The sequence below is a fragment of the Chiloscyllium punctatum genome, chromosome 1, assembly GCF_047496795.1.
Source record: "Chiloscyllium punctatum isolate Juve2018m chromosome 1, sChiPun1.3, whole genome shotgun sequence".
Classification (NCBI taxonomy): domain Eukaryota; kingdom Metazoa; phylum Chordata; class Chondrichthyes; order Orectolobiformes; family Hemiscylliidae; genus Chiloscyllium; species Chiloscyllium punctatum.
The window spans coordinates 53,445,068-53,463,895 of NC_092739.1; the positions used below are offsets into that span (position 1 = coordinate 53,445,068).

The window sequence follows — 18,828 nt, forward strand, 5'->3', positions numbered from 1 at the left end:
TGCGCTGTATTCTTCTGTGTTCTATTTATGAATTATTTGATTAGCAGTTTTCAGTCTGATTTATTTTAGGTTGGCAGGTTAGTGGCTGAGGGTGTGGGTTATCCCTTCCACATCACAATTTGTTAGAAGGATCTAATAATATATTTGGGATAAGTTTATATTAGGAGAAAGTGAGGACTGCAGATGTTGGAGATCAGAGTCAAGAGTGGAGTGCTGGAAAAGCACAGCATCTGAGGAGCAGGAGAATTGATGTTTCGGGCATAAGTCCGAAGTTAAAGTTAAACTTACATGTGACTTCAGTCCCACAGTACATCAGGTTGACACCTGATGAAGGGATTATGCCTGAAACATCGATTCTCCTGCACCTCGGATGGTGCCTGACCTGATAAGTCTGTATAGTAATATCCAATGTAGCAGAATTGCCTATTGATTTCGCACCTATGCAAAGAAAAGAATTCGGTAGTGTTTAAAATGCCAAATCTGATTAATGGGACGTGCATTTTTCACAGGTATCAGCAAAATTTGTACTAATGAATCAGGAATATGTATCCTTAGGAACTGGTAAGCAGCATGATGTGTTCCCAGATTATTGAAGTATTATTCAAAAAGAAGTTTGAATATTTCTTGTATTTGCAAAGACTGATGTCACAGCAAGAGATCCAAACCTAATTGAGCGAGGTCTCGGAAGCAGTGGATACAATGTCCCACCACCTGATATACAACATCATGGAGCAGAAAGAGGACACGTGACCTCACAAATTAATGAACGTAGATTGGAGAAGTTGAAGACAATAACTGCAGAAAGCTGCAATACAAAGGGACCTGAAAGTACTTGTGCACGAAACACAAAAAGTTACCACACAAGTGCAGCAGGTAATCAGGAAGGCTAATGGAATATTGGCCCTTATTTCAAGGGAGGTGGGGTGGGGGGATATTGGATTATAAGAGTAAGGAAGTCTCACTGCAATGGTGCAAGGTGCTATTGTGACCACATCTGGAGTACTGTGAGCAATTTTTGTCCTTTTATTTAAGGAAACATATCATTCATTGGCACCAGTTCAGAGAAGGTTCACTAGGATGATCTGCAGTTTGGAAGGGTTCTCTTATAAGCAAAGGCTAAATAGACTGAGATGACTCAGTGGAGTTTAGAAGAATGAGAGGTGATCTCAGTGAAACATAGGATTCTTTAGGGGCTTCACAGGGTAATTTCTGAGAGGATGTTTCCTGTCATGGAAGAGTCTAGGACCAGATGGCATCAACTCAAAATAAAGGGGTGCCGACCTGACCTGAGGAGAAACTTCTTCTCTCAAAGGATTGATAGTCTTTGGAACTCCTTGACACAGAGAACTCAAGGTCAGAGTCTTTGTGTATAATGTTACAGGGAAAGGACAGGAAAGTGGACATGAGGAATGTCAGATCAGTCATGATCATATTGAATGGTAGATCAGACTTGAGGGGCTGAACAGCCTACTGTTCCTGACTCTTAAGTTCAGACTGTTGACATTTGGAGAAAAGAGGAGATCTGTCAGATTTGTTCAAAATCGTGAAGAGTCTGGACAGAGTTGTTAGTGGGAAAATGTTTCCACTTACTAAAGGATTATGAATAAGAGTGAACAGATTTAAAGTAATTGGCAAAAGAAGCAAAATCAGCATGAGAAAGAAACTTATTCAAACAGTGAGCCGTTAGACTTTGGAATGGACTCTCTGAGAAAGCATTTGAGGCAATTTCAGTCAGTGTATTCAAAAGGAAGTTAGATTCTTATCTGTAAAGGAGCAGTATACAGGGTTATGAGGAGAAAGCAGGAACATGGCAATAGGTGGGATGCTCATTTGGAGAGCTGATGGAGAAATGACGGGCCATACGGCCTCTTTCTGTGGTGTAAAAATGCTGTGAAATTGAAATGAAGGTATGTTTTCTTGCACGTCCTTTAAGTTCACAAAGTTATGTCCTAAGGATGTTATGAAACTTGAAAGGGTTCAGAAAAGATTTACAAGGATGTTGCCAGGGTCAGAGGATTTGAGTTATAGGAAGAGACTGAATAGGCTGGGGCTGTTTTCCCTGGAGCGTCGGAGGCTGAGGGGTGACCTTATAGAGATTTATAAAATCATGAGGGGCATGGCTAGGATAAATAGACAAAGTTTTTTTTTCCTGGGGTAGTGGGAGTCCAGAACTAGAGGGCATAGGTTTAGGGTGAGAGGGGAAAAATTTAAAAGGGACCTAAAAGACAACTTTTTCACACAGAGGGTGGTATGTACATGGAATGAGTTTCCAGAGGAAGTGGTGGAAGCTGGTACAATTACAGCAGTTAAAAGGCATCTGGATGAGTACATGAATAAGAAGGGTTTAGAGGGATATGGGCCAAGTGCTGGCAAATGGGACTAGGTTAGGTTAGGATATCTGGTTGGCATTGATGAGTTGGATGGAGGGTCTGTTTTCATGTTGTACATCTCAGTGACTCTTTATTACTGATGGCGCACCCATGGGAAAGGTGTCCATTTTACAGGTGATCTCTTGCTTCCCCAATGAAATTAAATTTCTCAACCTTTGCCCTCATTCCCTTGGAGCATTGTAAATTGACAACCTTCCAACCAAACGAAGTAATCTTTTATGGGAAGACTGAAGTTTTGCCCCAGTTTTATAGAATGCATTTTGAAATGAGAGGAAACCTTATAGCTATCTGAATGATCACTCAGTAAAGCTTGTCGTATCATGTTTGGATCAGTGTTGCCTGACTGTTGGGAGGAAACTGCCTCTCAGGTCATATGCCAGGGCCACAAAGGGCATGAAGTAGCATTTTTGTTTTAAGAATAAATAGTATTTTTTTGTCTCTTTTTCGCAGTTGAAACTTATGTGAAAAGAATGTCATTTTCATCTCGGGAGAAGTCTAAAGTTGAAGTACTGAGAAAGAAGACAGCTGAGTCAGCAGCAAGTAATCCTCCAGCTGCCACTGTTAAACCATATCCCAGGCCCTCTGACCGGCTAAATCCAAAAACTATCAATCCAGTAAGTTTCCACACGTTTCCATTTTTCTTTTTATCTGAGGATAACTATAATTTCCATTGTTGTTAATGAAGTTTAAACAGAAAACTGTGCTGTTGGAGGTATGGTTTCCGAATCCACTAGTAATTGCAATATAGATTGTCATGCTCAATATGGCTCTAGAGGCACTATATAAATGGAATTTCATGTAGGAAAGGTTGATTTTGGTAGAAGTACAATATCTAAAGGCCAGCTGTCCAAAAGCTGAAGCGAATGCTGTTTTGCCGTCAAGGTTAATTGCAGGGTCTTTAGTATATTCAGGGTCTTCACTACAGTTCTTTGTTAGTATCAGACTCTGTACAGATTCTACGTCCATAATCAAAAAGCATCCAATATCCAGTTTTACCGCCCCCCCCCTCCCCCCCCCCCACCACCACCACCACCACCAGTTAGTATATTGGACATGTATAGTCACAGATTTATGCTGAGGAACCTTACTTTCGAACCATTTCAGCTTTTGCTTGCAATGAATGATACCTGATTTGGTTAGCCAAAGCATCCTACACTAACTGGTTTGGATTGGTGGCAATGAAGTCAGACAATGCTGGAAACCCTCATCAGTTCTGGTAACACACATGAAGAGAGAAACAAGCCAAAGTTTGGGACTTGTGATGATGAACTTGGAGTTGAAAAATGGTGGGAGGGGATGTTCTGGGTTAGAATGGCTCCCAGGTACACACACAATCATAATGATGTCTGAGATCAATCTATTGCAGACGGCTTTGTTTCTATTCATTTATACTTGCTGGTTTGAGTTCTTATTCTTGTTATATCTGCTTACTGTTGTGCTGGCTGGCTGGTGTAGCAGCCTCCATGTTGAGGCATACACTGATGCCCAACCCCCTCAATGGGGCAGTTGAGATTCCAGATCTGCTGGCTACCTGACTGGGCCTACAGCATTGAGAGTCTGTGCACCTTCTGTAATTGTATAATGATAGTCAATAGGAAGTTGTCCCTGGGAAAATTACTGCCAATGATCTATGCTGTAACTTTTCTATGATCTGTGATCTCAGGTCCTTTTACAGGACCTGAGCACGTGCGCTCCAAGGTCATTCACTTACACTACCCCTTTCAATACTCTTCGATTTACTGTTTATTCCATTATTTTGTTTGCCCTTTCAAAATGCACACGCTCATTAATCTCTGAATTCAATTCCATTTGATACTTTGTGTTGCGTACAAATTTACCAATTATATCTGCCAAACCTAAGCCTAAGTCATAAATATATATCAAAAGTAGCAAGGGAAAAAAATTGAGCCTTTTGGAACACTATTGGAAGCAGCTATCCATTTGCAAAAACACGTGTAACCCATCACACCTTGTTTTCTATCACTAAGTAAACTTTGGATCTGATCGGCCACATTCCCAATTTTTGCATGGACTTCAATTTTCGTATGTCTGCTCTGTGGGACTTTGTCAAATAGCTTATTGATATCCATGGAGATAACATCCTCTGCACTACCCTCATCAATTCTCCTTCTTACTTAGTCAAAGATTCAAGTAAGACACAATCTTCCCTTTACAAAACCATTCTGAATACCTCTAATTAATCCATGCCTCTAACAAATATGGTGGTTAATCACACCTCTCAATATTGATTCCAGTAATTCACCCACTACTGAGGTCAGACTGCCCAGCCTATAATTATTGGGACTATCCATCACACCTTTTTGAGCAAGACTGTAAGGTTTGCCTCCAAATCTCTGATGTCTGTATCTAGTGAGGATTGGAAAATTATCCACAGAGCATCCACTATTTCCTTCCTGGCTTCCTTTCATATCTGCACTTGTAGAAATACAGATTAATTGGGGATAGTCAGCATGCATTTTTTAAGGGAAGGATGTTTTAAACAAATTCAGTCACATTTACTGAGATAACTAGGAGTGTGGTTGAAGGTAATGTATTTGATGTGGTCTATGTGGACTTCAGCAAGGCCTTCGGGTGCTTCAGAGCAGACTGGTCCAAGAAAGTTCAAACCTTAATGATCCAAGGCCAAGTGCCATGTTGGATTCAAGATTGACTGAGAGGCAGGGATATTTCTGTGACTGTAAGTCTATTTCCTGTGGGGATCTACAGGGCTTGCAGGTGGAGCCCTTGCTGTTTGTGGTGTGTATTAATGATGTGGACTTAATTATAGGGGATATGATAGAGAAGTTTGCAGATGTCAGTTTGCAAAACTGTTAGGGTGCTAAATCATTAGAATGATGGTGGTAAACTGCAGGAGGCCATCAATGAATTCGTCAGATGGGCAAACAGTGGCAAATGGGATTTTGCTGGGAAGTTGTGAGGTAATGCTGTTGTGGAGGGCTAACAGGCAAAGGAATGCTTTGAATAGGACCTCAGAAAGTATTGAAGATCAGAGGGACCTTAATGTGCATATCCGTACGTCCCTGAAGATAGCAGGGCAAGTAGATAATCTAGTTAAGAGGACAAACGGTGTATTTCTCCAGGCATTAGACAAGGTACGAAATATAAAAGCAGGGAGGTTGTGATGGAACTGCATAAAATACTGGTTAAGTTACAACTGGAATGCTATTAGCTGTTCTGGTTATAATATTATAACATATTTTAACAAACAACCTTATTATAACATTATAATAAGGCTGTGATTGCAACATTATCTGCGAGGATGCAGAGGAGTATTGTCAGAATACAACCTTGGCCGAGGGGCCTGGGTTATGTGGGTGGAGCAGTGAAGGTTGAAAGGGGACTTGATAGAGGTGTAACATTTTGAAGGGCGTAGATAGGGTAGATTGAAAGGTACTTTTTCCAATAGTAGAAGAATCAATAACTAGGGCATAGATTTATGGTAATAGGTAGAAGGCTCAGACGGGAGGTAAAGAGTGATGTTTTTGTATCTGGAAGGAAGTGGGAATCGCAGTTCTGCTGGCTAAAAGGGTGGTTGAGTCACAAACTCTCAACATTTAAGTCGTGTTTAGATATTCACTTGCATTGTCATAGCCTCCAGAACGATTGGCCATGAGCAAGAAAATTTGGTTTGTATAGAGTCATAGAGATGTACAGCATGGAAACAGACCCCTTGGTCCAACCCGTCCATGCCGACCAAATATTCCAACCCAATCTAGACCCACTTGCCAGCACCCGGCCCATATCCCTCTAAACCCTTCCTATTCATATACCCATCCAATTGCCTCTTAAATGTTGCAATTGTACCAGCGTCCACTACGTCCTCTGGCAGCTCATTCCATACACGTACCACCCTCTGCGTGAAAACGTTGCCTCTTAGATCTCTTTTATATCTTTCCCCTCTCACCCTAAACCTATGCCCTCTAGTTCTGAACTCCCCGACCCCAGGAAAAAGACTTTGTCTATTTATCCTATCCATGCCCCTCATAATTTTGTAAACCTCTATAAGGTCACCCCTCAGCCTCCGACGCTCCAGGTAAAGTAGCCCCAGCCTGTTCAGTCTCTCTCTATAGCTCAAATCCTCCGACCCTGGCAACATCCTTGTAAATCTTTTCTGAGCCTTTTCAAGTTTCACAACATCTTTCCGCTGGGAAGGAGACCAGAATTGCACACAATATTCCAACAGTGGCCTAACCAATGTCCTGTACAGCTGCAACATGACCTCCCAACTCCTGTACTCAATACTCAGACCAATAAAGGAAAGCATACCAAATGCCTTATTCACTATCCTATCGACCTGCGACTCCACTTTCAAGGAGCTATGAACCTGTACTCCAAGGTCTCTTTGTTCAGCAACGCTCCCTAGGACCTTATCATTAAGTGTATAAGTCCTGCTAAGATTTGCTTTCCCAAGATGCAGCACCTTGCATTTATCTGAATTAAACTCAATCTGCCACTTCTCAGCCCATTGGCCCATCTGGTCCAAATCCTGTTGTAATCTGAGGTAACCCTCTTTGCTGTCCACTACACCTCCAATTTTGGTGTCATGTGCAAACTTGTTAACTGTACCTTTTATGCTCGCATCCAAATTATTTATGTAAATGACAAAAAGTAGAGGGCCCAGCACCGATCCTTGTGGCACTCCACTGGTCACAGGCCTCCAGTCTGAAAAACAACCCTCCACCACCATCCTCTGTCTTCTACCTTTGAGCCAGTTCTGTATCCAAATGGCTAGTTCTCCCTTTATTCCATGAGATCTAACCTTGCTAATCCATGGGGAACCTTGTCAAATGCCTTACTGAAGTCCATATAGATCACATCTACTACTCTGGCCTCATCAATCTCCTTTGTTACTTCTTCAAAAAACTCAATCAAGTTTGTGAGACATGATTTCCCATGCACAAAGCCATGTTGACTATCCCAAATCAGTCCTTGCCTTTCCAAATACATGTACATCCTGTCCCTCAGGATTCCCTCCAACAATTTGCCCATCACCGAGGTCACGCTCAACGGTCTTTAGTTCCCTGGTTTGTCTTTACCGCCCTTCTTAAACAGTGGCATCACATTTGCCAACTTCCACTCTTCCGGCACCTCACCTGTGACTATCGATGATACAAATATCTCAGCAAGAGCCCCAGCAGTCACTTCTCTAGCTTCCCACAGAGTTCTCAGGTACACCTGATCAGGTCCTCGGGACATATCCACCTTTAACCATTTCAAGACATCCAGTACTTCCTCCTCTGTAATCTGGACATTTTGCAAGATGTCACCATCTATTTCCCTACAGTCTGTATCTTCCATATCCTTTTCCACAGTAAATACTGATGCAAAATACTCATTTAGTATCTTCCCCCATTTTCTGTGGCTCCACACAAACGCTGCCTAGCTGATCTTTGAGGGGCCCTATTCTCTCCCTAGTTACCCTTTTGTCCTTAATATATTTGTAAAAACCCTTTGGAAGTCAGATCTTAAATTGATCAGCATGGAGACAATGAGCCAAATGGTCTCTTTCTGTGCTGTAAATGTCAGAATCCCAGGATAGAATTTATCCAGCTATGGTGGTTTATCCACTTTCAAAGAGGTCAGTCCCTCTAGCAGGTTCTTTCTTACTATGCATTTTTATCAAGTAATTCATACTCCCTTCAATTTAACTAGAATTATCCCTCATTTATGAAGACTGAAAAAAAACATTCATTTAGAACTTTGCCTTCATCTTCAGCATTCACAGACAAGTGATTGTGGAAATCTCCAAGAAATTCAGCATTTACTTAGTTATCATCTTACTCTTAATGTACTGCCAAAATTAAGGAAAATTGAAAGATAGCAAGTTTGGAGAAGATTTGTAACTCAGGTTGAGGTTCTGGATGTAAGTTTGCTCGCTGAGCAGGAAGGTTCATTTTCAGATGTTTCACCACCATACTAAGTAACATCATCAGTGAACCTCCGGTAAAGCACTGGTGGCATGGCCCGCTTTCGATTTATGTGTTTAGGTTTCCTTGGGCTGGTGATGTCATTTCTGGTGGTGATGCCATTTCCTGTTCTTTTTCTCAGGGGGTGATAGATGGGATCCAAATCGATGTGTTTGTTGATTGAGTTCCAGTTGAAATGCCATGCTTCGAGGAATTCTTATGCATGTCTCTGTTTGATTTGTCCAAGGATGGATGTGTTGTCCCAGTCAAAGTAGTGTTCTTCCTCATCTGTATGTAAGGATACTCGTGATAGTGGGTCATGTCTTTTTGTAGCTAGTTGACCCCTCTACTATTGGAAAAAGTGCCTTTCAACCTACCCCATCTATGCCCTTCAAAACTTTACACCTCTATCAAGTCCCCTTTCAACCATCCTAGGACAAGTCAAACAGAGAGACACACGTGAATTCCTTGAAGCATGGCATTCCAACTGGAACTCGATCAACAAACGCATCGATTTGGATCCCATCAATCACCCTCTGAGAAAAAGAACGGAAATGGCATCACCACCAGAAATGACATCACCAGCCCAAGGAAACCTAAACACACAAATAGAAAATGGGCCATAACATCAGTGCTTCACTGGAGGCTCACTGATGATGTTTCGGGCAAAAGCCCTTCTTCATTCCTGATGAAAGGCTTTTGCCTGAAACATCAATTTTCCTGCTCCTAGGATGCTGCCTGACCTGCTGTGCTTTTCCAGCACCACTCTAATCTTGACTCTAATCTCCAGCATCTTTAGGACCCAACTCTGCCTCACTGACGATGTTACCTAGTATGGTGGCAAAATGTCTGAAAACTAACCTTCCAGCTCAGTGAGCAAACTTACATCCAAAATCGAAAGATGTTTTATTGACCAATATTTCCTCATACCCATTTGTTCCCTTCCATATTTCCTTTTTCACTTCACCTCAATACTTTATTATTTCTCTAAGCTTCTTAAGTATTGCCTTTTTTGAGATTGGCATAAGCCCTGTCTTTTTACTTTATCTTGTCCTGAATGCTTCTGGGTGATCAGAGGACATTAGATTTGATAGTGCCACCCTTTGTTTTTGTGTGGTCATGGGTACACTGTGTCTCTATAACTTTGCTTTTGGATACCCCACAACTGATTTGCCACTGACTTTCCTCAAAGTTAGCTTATAACCATTCTACTTTTGCCAAATCATCTCTCAGCTTTGTAAAGTTTGCCTTTCCCCAGTTTAGAACTTTTACTCCTGTTGTTTCTTTGTCCCTTTCTGTAGTGATGCAAAATCTATTGGTGTTATGATCACTACCTCCAAAATAGTCACCCACCACTGCTCATTTCTGCAGACTAAATCTAGAGTTGTGCCTTCTGTTTTTAGGTTTGTTATGTGCTGGTAAAAGCAAATGTTCTTTTGCATGTAGTTCAAGAATGTTGGGCCTTTTGTTCTATTTATATCCCAGTGGATGTTTTGGTAGTTGAAGCCCTCTAATATTGTTGCCTGATTGTTTTTGCACTCTGCCTTCATATTTGCTCCTGTAACTCTATCTCAGTATGTAGGGGTGTATAATATCTACCTAGTTCTGTGGTTTTCCCTTTTTTGTTTCTCAACCCATACGACTTCATTTCTCTTTCGCTGTCAATTCCTTTTATCGTGGGGATCATTTTCTCCCTATTTTTTCTGAACAAACCAAAGCCCTTTGATTTTGAATATTTTAGTTAGATCTCCTCCTGGCAAGGTTCTTTATAAGTTGCACTATGCAGCCCTTCCGATGTTCCACAATCGGTATTGGCTGGTTATCCTACTTGGTTGGATGGCTGGTTTACAATGCAGAGTGATGCAAACAGCAATGGTTCAATTTCTGTTGAGATCATCATGAAGGTTCTGCCTTCTCACCTCTCACCTGAGTCTGCTGAACCTCAGGGTAAACTCGCCAACAGTTATGTCTGACCAATGAGAGAGCAATGGTGCTTTCACTTTTTTATTTATTTCGTGGAAATTAAATCAACTTGACTCAACTATTAGCAAGAGCAAAGAAAGGAGCATTATTTAAATTCTGTAGAATTGACCTCAGTACATTCAGCTAGATGCCTCAATGTAAGAGCATTGTTCAGATGCTTGCCTTATACTGTTTCTTATCACGCTCTCAAGGGCAAAGACTGGGAAAACTCAAGTTGTTATTCTCTCATCCCCTGGTCTTGGACAGAACAGTTCTTCAGCTTTCGCTGAGTTCGATTGTCGCAAGGTCGAGTTGAATGTTTACAAGATTCAGACAGAGACGAGCTGGCTGCAGACCTCATCAACGTATTGTTTACAAAGCTCAGCACAGCATTAAATTTTAGAAAAGCATTCCCTTTCAAATTTCACAGTAAATGGATAATTTTCCATTACAATTTATTACAGCCTAAATGTAAGACCTGCATACATAAATGTTTAACAGCCATATGTAAGTATAATCAGAGTTGCCTACAAGTTGAGCAACTGATCATGTGTGTACAGTATTTTTTAGCAAAACAAATAGCAGTTGATTGTCACGTTGTATGTCAGTTCTGAATTGCTATGTAATAATTAGCAGCTATCAGGAGCACAAGATAATAAATTGAAGAGATTCCTTTAACAGTAATTCTTTAGGATGACACATTAACAGTTTCAAACATCAACTGACTTGAAGTGTACATGTGTAAAAATGAATGTGGTTAATTACAAAACCCAAAGCAGGTGGTCTGATCTTCCTATTCTGGATGGAAAGCTTTAGTTTCTCATCTTGAATCAGTGCAGCCTTTGGTACAGAACTGCCTTCTCCACTTGATCCTGTTGTGTTAACTGAATACTCCTTATACCATGAGTGGTGATAACTAAGCTGATTTCACTTTCAGTTCTTAATCTCAAACTATTAAGTGACCCCTCTTATCACCACCCTGACCGTTGGTCTAGCATCCCAAGCTAATTCTGTGTTTTACAGTGAAATAGAAAGAAAATACTGTGGAAGCTGGTGTTCTGAAATAAAAAACGAAATTGCTGAAAACGTGCCAGGCTGGGGCTGTTTTCCCTGGAGCGTCAGAGACTGAGGGGTGACCTTATAGAGGTTCACAAAATTATGAGGGGCATGGATAGGGTAAAAAGGCAAAGTCTTTTCCCTGGGGTCGGGGTGTCCAGAACTAGAGGGCATAGGTTTAGGGTGAGAGGGGAAAGATATAAAAGAGACCTACGGGGCAACTTTTTCACACAGAGGGTGGTACGTGTATGAAATGAGCTGTCAGAGGAAGTGGTGGAGACTGGTACAATTGCAACATTTAAGAGGCATTTGCATGGGAATATGAATAGGTAGGGTTTGGAGGGATATGGGCTGGGTGCTGGCAGGTGGGTCAGCATGGACAGGTTGGACCAAAGGGTCTATTTCCATGCTGTACATCTCTATGACTCTGTGGGGAGAGGAGAGGAGCAGAGCTAACGTCTCAACATCTGTGAGGACAGGAGCAGAGCTAATGTCTCAACATCTGTGGGGAGAGGAGCAGAGCTAATGTCTCAACATCTGTGAGGACAGGAGCAGAGCTAATGTCTCAACATCTGTGGGAGAGGAGCAGAGCTAATGTCTCAACATCTGTGAGGACAGGAGCAGAGCTAATGTCTCAACATCTGTGGGAGAGGAGCAGAGCTAATGTCTCAACATCTGTGAGGACAGGAGCAGAGCTAATGTCTCAAGTCTGATATAACTTTTCTTTTAAACCCAAGCCAATTTCTGAAGAAGAGTCACATTAAATTCAAACATTAATTCTTTCTCTATAGAAGCTGCCAAACTGAATTTCTTTTATTATTTGATGTTTTTCTCCATGTCCAAACATGAGTTACCTGTCAGAGCAGATTGTGCATTGGCTAGTTAAAGGTTTCCTTAAAGAATAAAGGGAACCTAAATGAACCAGCACTTTTCTTTCAAACCCAAGCCTATTTCTGAAGAAGAGTCGTGTTAAATTCGAACATTAATTCTTTCTCGATAGAAGCAACCATCTTGAGAAGTCCGCTCAATAGTGCTGCTTGTGAGCAGATGGTTTCAGCTTTGCTCCTCCACAAATGTGTCCCCACAAACATAAAGCCAGATTACTCTCTCCAGAAAATATAAGTGGCGGCTGTCTGCTACATCTCCAAACTGATACGCTTATCAAACTGACAGATGCAGAGTTCTCTGTTTTTATATATTAACTTTATCAACAATGTCTTTGCATTCACCCAACTGATGCCAAAAGGTTTCGCTCCACCTTCTTTCTAATAAAGTCTGATGAAGAAAAGGCAGAATTTTTGGGTTCTGAAAGTTGTGGGAATGGAGATGGAAAGTTTTGTGTAAACCTATTTTTGCAAGTAGGAGAAAGTGAGGACTGCAGATGCTGGAGATCAGAGTAGAGAGTGTGGTGCTAGAAAAGTGCAGCAGGTCAGACAGCACCCAAGGAGCGGAAGAATCAACATTTCGGGCATAAGCCCTTCGTCAGGAATGAGGCCTGTGGGTGGGGACTGAGAGTTAAATGGGAGGAGGTGGGATTTGGGGAAAGGTAGCTGAGAAAGCGATGGGTGGATGAAGGTGAGGGAGAAGGTGGTAGGTCAGAGGGGGGAGTGATGGACAGGTCCTGAATGTGGTGCCGAGTTGGAGGCTTGGGACTGGGATAATGTCAGGGGAGGGGAAACGAGGAAGCTGTTGAAATTCTTGTAAGCAGGCTGTATGGAGATGTAGCTGATAATGTGTTGGTGGAAAAGCGCAGCAGGTCAGGCAGCATCCAAGGAGCAGGAGAATCGACGTTTCGGGCATGAGCCTTTCTTCTGGAGATGTAATTATACACCACTGGAGCAGGTGGGACTCCAACCCAGGTCTCTTGGGCTGGGGGTAGGGATGCTACCACTGCACCACAAGGGGTCTCTGGGAATGGTGATGGACTGGAACTAGAAGTAATGCTTTCAGCTGGTATGCCAGTTATCTGCATTCCTGCAGCCAGCTACATTCTGCAGGGTGAGGGAAGACAGGACCTGATAATCAACACAATTTGGGATTGAAGACCAATCAATCCTGTTAATTGTCTCATTAGCTAATTAAGGGCTTGTTTGGGTTTGGTGGTGATGCATTGGTTGTATGACTGGTCGGGGACAGATCAGATGCATGGACATGACAACTCAATGACAAGCCAGTTATGAGGGCTCTTGTGGCACATTGGTAGTGTGTCTAACTCTGGACCAGAAGGACTGGGTTCAAGTTCCACCTGCTGCAGGGGGTCTAATGACATTGCTGATAATGATCGATAAGAAAATATCTATGCAGGGCATCATTGACTGCATCTATGTGTCCATCAAGCCATTGGCTGATGAACCAAAGCAATTCATCAACAGAAGTCTTTCGTCTCCCTGAATCTCCAATTGGTCTACGAGTACAAGAAGACCCTCCTGTATTGTGTGTGGTGATCTTTCTGGAAACTACCATGAATTGCTCCTTTAGCAGGCAGGTTGCCAGAACTGAGCATTCTCCCTTAAACTGCTGTGGATGATTCTCAAGATTCAGAGACTATCTCTTGACTGTGCTTCCCTTCACAAGACTCTGAGACTCTGGCACAAAGCTACCAAAATTGAAACCATCTGCTCACAAGCAGCACCATTGAGCGGGCTTCTCAAAATGTAATGCTGCTGCTTGGAGCAGTTGAGTGGTGCCCTGTGCAATGCTCCTGCTAGGCTCTTGTGGTGCTCTGCAGTTTCCATTATCTGGCTGCATAGAGAGGTGTGTAAATGTTGAAGTGGATGGGTACCTGGAACAACATAGTTTATTGGAAGAAGAGGAAGATACAGAACATAGTTTCTGCAGGACCAAAGATGACCAGGTCAGGATAGGTTTCCGGTTACAACAGAATGTCAGTATTCAAGATAATCAGAGTAATGTTCTGAAGAAGCGTCACTGGACCCAGAATGTTAACTTTGATTTCTCTCCACAGATGCAGCTTTTCCAGCAATTTTTGTTTTTGTTTCTGATTTCCAGCATCAGCAGTTCTTTTGCTTTGTTCAGAGATAATGTGGTCTAGGCACTTTCAGCTGAACCATTGTAGCCTGGGAAACAGCCTGACCTGGTCCTGCCTTTGAACTGCACTTGAGGGCACTTGTAATGAAGATACAGCTTGGTATTGACATATTCTCAACACCAGTGAATGACGTAGATCTGTCTAGAGGGTTTGTTATTCCCCCTTCAATAACCCTGATTGCTCAGATGCACATGGTGGTCGTTCTCATCCTGAGGTTCTGTTAGGAGTACCACTGGAGGCCGCCACACTAGTGACCCCACAGGAGTGACCTCTGTCATTGGGCTTGCTGCATAGATAGTCCATCAGTCTGAAAGATCGAGGAGCCCCAATAAAGTTAGTAGCCCTAACCTCCTCATTGTGTCTCTGCCCTTTGCTGGTATTCTTGTTGGCTGCAGAGCAGCATTTCTTGGGGCAAATCCACCTCATCTTTGTTCCATCAGCCCTACTGACTTGTTAATTTTATTATGTATGCACAAAATGCAGCCCACATCAGTGCATTGCTTATGTAAGTACAGTATATTTGAGTGCACTTGCTCACAGCTGTTCAGAAGGTTGGTTATTCTCTCAAGGTTGGCAAAACCTGTGTGTATAAAACCCTAAACCATGGTGGTGTACAGAAGTGAATGGGATTCCACCAGCCAGAGAGAGGACCTTCATTTCCACCTCACAGGCCAGAAGAAACTCAACATCAGTGTTGCAGAATAAAGGGGCAACTCTGTTCTGGGTGCCAGTTTTCTGCCTCTTTTCCTTAAACCCTGTTGCTCACCCTCCCTCCAATCACCCCCCCCCCCCCAAAAAAAAAAACCCTGCCTCTACCTCCAACAAACTGCTTCTAGAGAGCTGTCACACTTTGGCCTAAGTCTGTCCACCACCAAGAAGTTCCTGTTGGAATTTCCAATGTGGCCATGATGTTCACATTAGCTACCCGCCAACTTCCCATCCTGTCTTCCAATCGATCAGAGCTGCCTTGGCATTACCAGTAAGATTCTGCCTTGAGCTTACACTTTTTGCATTTCAGAAATATTTCATATAGAAATGATTTATTCATATTCCATCAAAGCTTTGAATGCAAGGCCTGTTTCAAGAGTGATGTTTTGTTAGCTGACAGCCACAATCGCTTCCATTCAGACAGCCTAAATCACTTTGCTATGCTGCCTGCTACTGTTAGCACTTTCAAATATTTCCCTTAATGCTCTGTGCTACAAGCAACATCTTCACTAATGTGTCAGAGAATCCAAAGACACTTCTAATTACTACCCCCAAGCTGCTGTACCCCTGCCATCTTGCTGAGAAGTAAAGTAGTTCTTTAAAATATTGTACCAGTGCAGTATTTCTCTCCCATGAGAGTCAGCGTGTTGACAGAGGCTTTGTAGCCTTCAGAATACTCTGCATAACTTGGGTTCTGAGGGGGTTTCCTATTAGTGGGTATTTGGATTGCCATGCAACAAATCTGCCAACGGGAGGATCTTTGACCCAATGATGTGATTGTTCAGAGATTGTGAAAGTTCAGACTGCACACTGAGAGCTACTAGGCTTTAGAAGTAGCATTAAGTTTGCTCAAATGCTGTAATGCTTCTCTTCAGCTTCTGACAGTATCTACTTTTCAAAACATTTGCAGCATTAAGAGTACAAATTGCTTTTGTTCCCTCTCTCTACAAGGATTACTAATTGCATTTTGCTATTTGAAAATAAAAATGTTTTATTACAGCAGACTGCTGTTCATTTACTACTCTGGAGAGACAAACATAACAAATAAAACTTATATGAAGCTGTCAGATTAATTTATGTCAAACTCCAGGTTCCATAACCAGAGGACATCATTGTTGCAACCTCCAAGATCTCTACAAAATCTTGAGAAACGCCAGATATCTTCCTCCAACTTGACCTATCATTAGCCCATATTTTGCTAGAAAATTTATGGTGATATTGATAGATTTCTTCATTTTTGCTGATTAAAATGTCCGCCTACTTATGTGAAAAATAGATACGCATGAACTGCAAATCACCACAAGTTGCTCCATCATTAGCCTCTCAGAAATTACAACTTGTTCTCAAGCTCCTCATGTCTTTTATGAAATTACTGCATCTGCTCATTAATTGCTAAATTAAACTCATTGTAGAACAATGGAATGTTGAGAGCTGTTGTGGAACAGTGGTAGTGCTTTAGAAATGTGCAATAGCATCTTTGAACAGGTTGAGTAGAAAACACCTAGCACAGTAGAGCAAGTACTTTAATTGAAAGTCCCCTTTTATGTAAGCGATTTATGTACCTGCAGTGCCTTTTTACTCCCCTGGCCCTGGAAAGAAACAGTTTATTACCTGTAAGTAAACAAGTTCCTTAATTTTTCTTTCTCTCTTTTAATCCAATTGTCCTTCCCCTTTATTTTTCTTCACCTGATTTGATTCTAATGTCTTCTTCTTCATTTCTCAATTTTCTTTCTTAATCTTCAAATCTCACTGATTAAGGAAATAGATTAGTGACCCATTGTTTACCAGTGTCTCAGATGCCCATTTTTCTTGTTACACCATAATCACTTTGCAGCTACAGGGATTTGTAGGGCAAAATCATTTTCAAGCCGACAGTGAGACCAATCTCTAAACTGTAGAGCAGGTAAGGAATGCTTCACTCGAACAATACCAATATTACCTGGCTATTGCTTTAATAACAGCTGTCCACTTACTCACCATGAGAGATGCCTGCTAATGTTCATCAGGAGAAAAGCACAATGTAGAATTCTAGCCCATACCTTTTTATTTTTCTGAAATTTTGATTGTAAAGTGGGAAAACAACAGTTTTAAAAACATAAGGATTGTTGAAAGATTGCTGCACATTTTTAATGCAAGTACCCCGACCCTGATTGTAAATGCCATTCACTCAGCTGTTGCTCAAACACAAGTGAACACCTAGTGATGTGCTGGAGCTAAAGGCTGGCAAGCAAGTTGCTGATCGGTCTGTGGATTAGTGACCAGTTACTAATAACAGACCTGGCAACAACTATGTGATTGGCTCCAGGTAGTCGAACCTTTTCTCTGCAGTAATAAGCATGTCATTACTGAAGATGGCCCATTTGTTTCCCTTTTTGCAGTTGCTGAAGCTGTGACTTTTAATTGATAAGTGAAAAACCTTTATAAGTCACCTTATCCCTCCTGAAAACAGATGAAAGTACCTGCAGAAGGAAGATTGAGAAGCAACGTTCCGATCTGTACAAAAGTCATTTCAGTGATCTTTGTGGACAGGGACCACTAAACTGCCTTCCCATTCTTTCCCTCCATAAGACGAGAAGACATTGGAACAGAAGTAGACCATTTCCTGATGAAGGGCTTTTGCCCGAAACGTCGATTTTGCTGCTCGTTGGATGCTGCCTGAACTGCTGTGCTCTTCCAGCACCACTAATCCAGTATTTTACCATTCAGCTCATTGAGTCCACTCCATCATTCAATGAAATTATGATCTGATAATCATGAACTCCACTTTCCTGCCTGCTCTCCGTAACCCTGATTCTCTTGCTTATTAAAAATATGTCTACCTCAGCCTCGAATATACCTACTGACTTAACCTTCACAGCCCTCTGTGGTAAAGAATTCCTCAAATTCATTACCCTCCAAGAGAAAAAGTCCTCCTTATCTCTCTTAAATGGGCAACTTCTTCCTCTGAGGTTATGCCCTCTGCTCAAAGACTCTCCCACAAGGAGAAACGATCTGTTTGCATTTACCCCGTTGAGTCTTTTAAGAATCTTCTCATTCTTTTAAACTCCAATGAGTATAAACCCAACCTTTTCTCAGAAGAAAATCTCTTCATACTGAGGATCAACCTCGTGAACCCACCCGTAATGTCCAGGTCATGTTTCCTGTCTATGTCTGTATGTGTACGTAGAGGTTAGTGTTTTACCCAGAATAGTTACAAATGCTGACAATTCATAATTATTTATCTGTATCTAGAGCCTTTGTTTGTAATAAATAGTAATTCTTGTTAAGTACAGAAATCTAGTCTGTACTTTTTGTCAACATGGGTCTGCAAGTTGGGGATATTGGGAAATTCTCCCTTCTTTATAAAATCTTCAACTTTTGTAACCACTCCAGGAACAATGTGGCTTTTTAATTGCACGCTGTCCCAGTGATGCAGCATTTGCTGTCCTGGGAACCTTGTAATATTTTTGACATAAATTGCACAGTGTGCAGTCAGTGTCCAGTGTATTGTAAGACCTTTATGTGTCTGGGAGAAAGATCGCAAGTTAATAACTTTGGAGTGACTATTTTGTATTTTATTTGGTTCTGAATAGGAGTGATACTGGACTCAATGTTAACTGCTTCTCTCTCCACAGATGTTACCAGATCTTCTGAGTTTCTCCATCACGTTCTATAAGCTGTCTAGCATCTTTAGTATTTTGCTCTAATTTATTGATGAATATGGAAATACTTTATGACTCCAAAATAACATGTTATA

At 41.7% G+C, this 18,828-nt stretch overlaps 1 protein-coding gene across 1 annotated transcript in view; it reads left to right on the forward strand.

The window, feature by feature from the left end:
* Positions 1–18,828, forward strand: part of LOC140466720 (PACRG-like protein) — a 66,957-nt gene that overhangs the window by 31,032 nt on the left and 17,097 nt on the right. The window contains exon 2 of the mRNA XM_072562280.1: positions 2,841–3,004. Within this exon, the coding sequence (XP_072418381.1) occupies positions 2,861–3,004 (144 nt within the window). The 5' untranslated portion in view covers positions 2,841–2,860. The remainder of the gene's footprint in view (positions 1–2,840; positions 3,005–18,828) is intronic.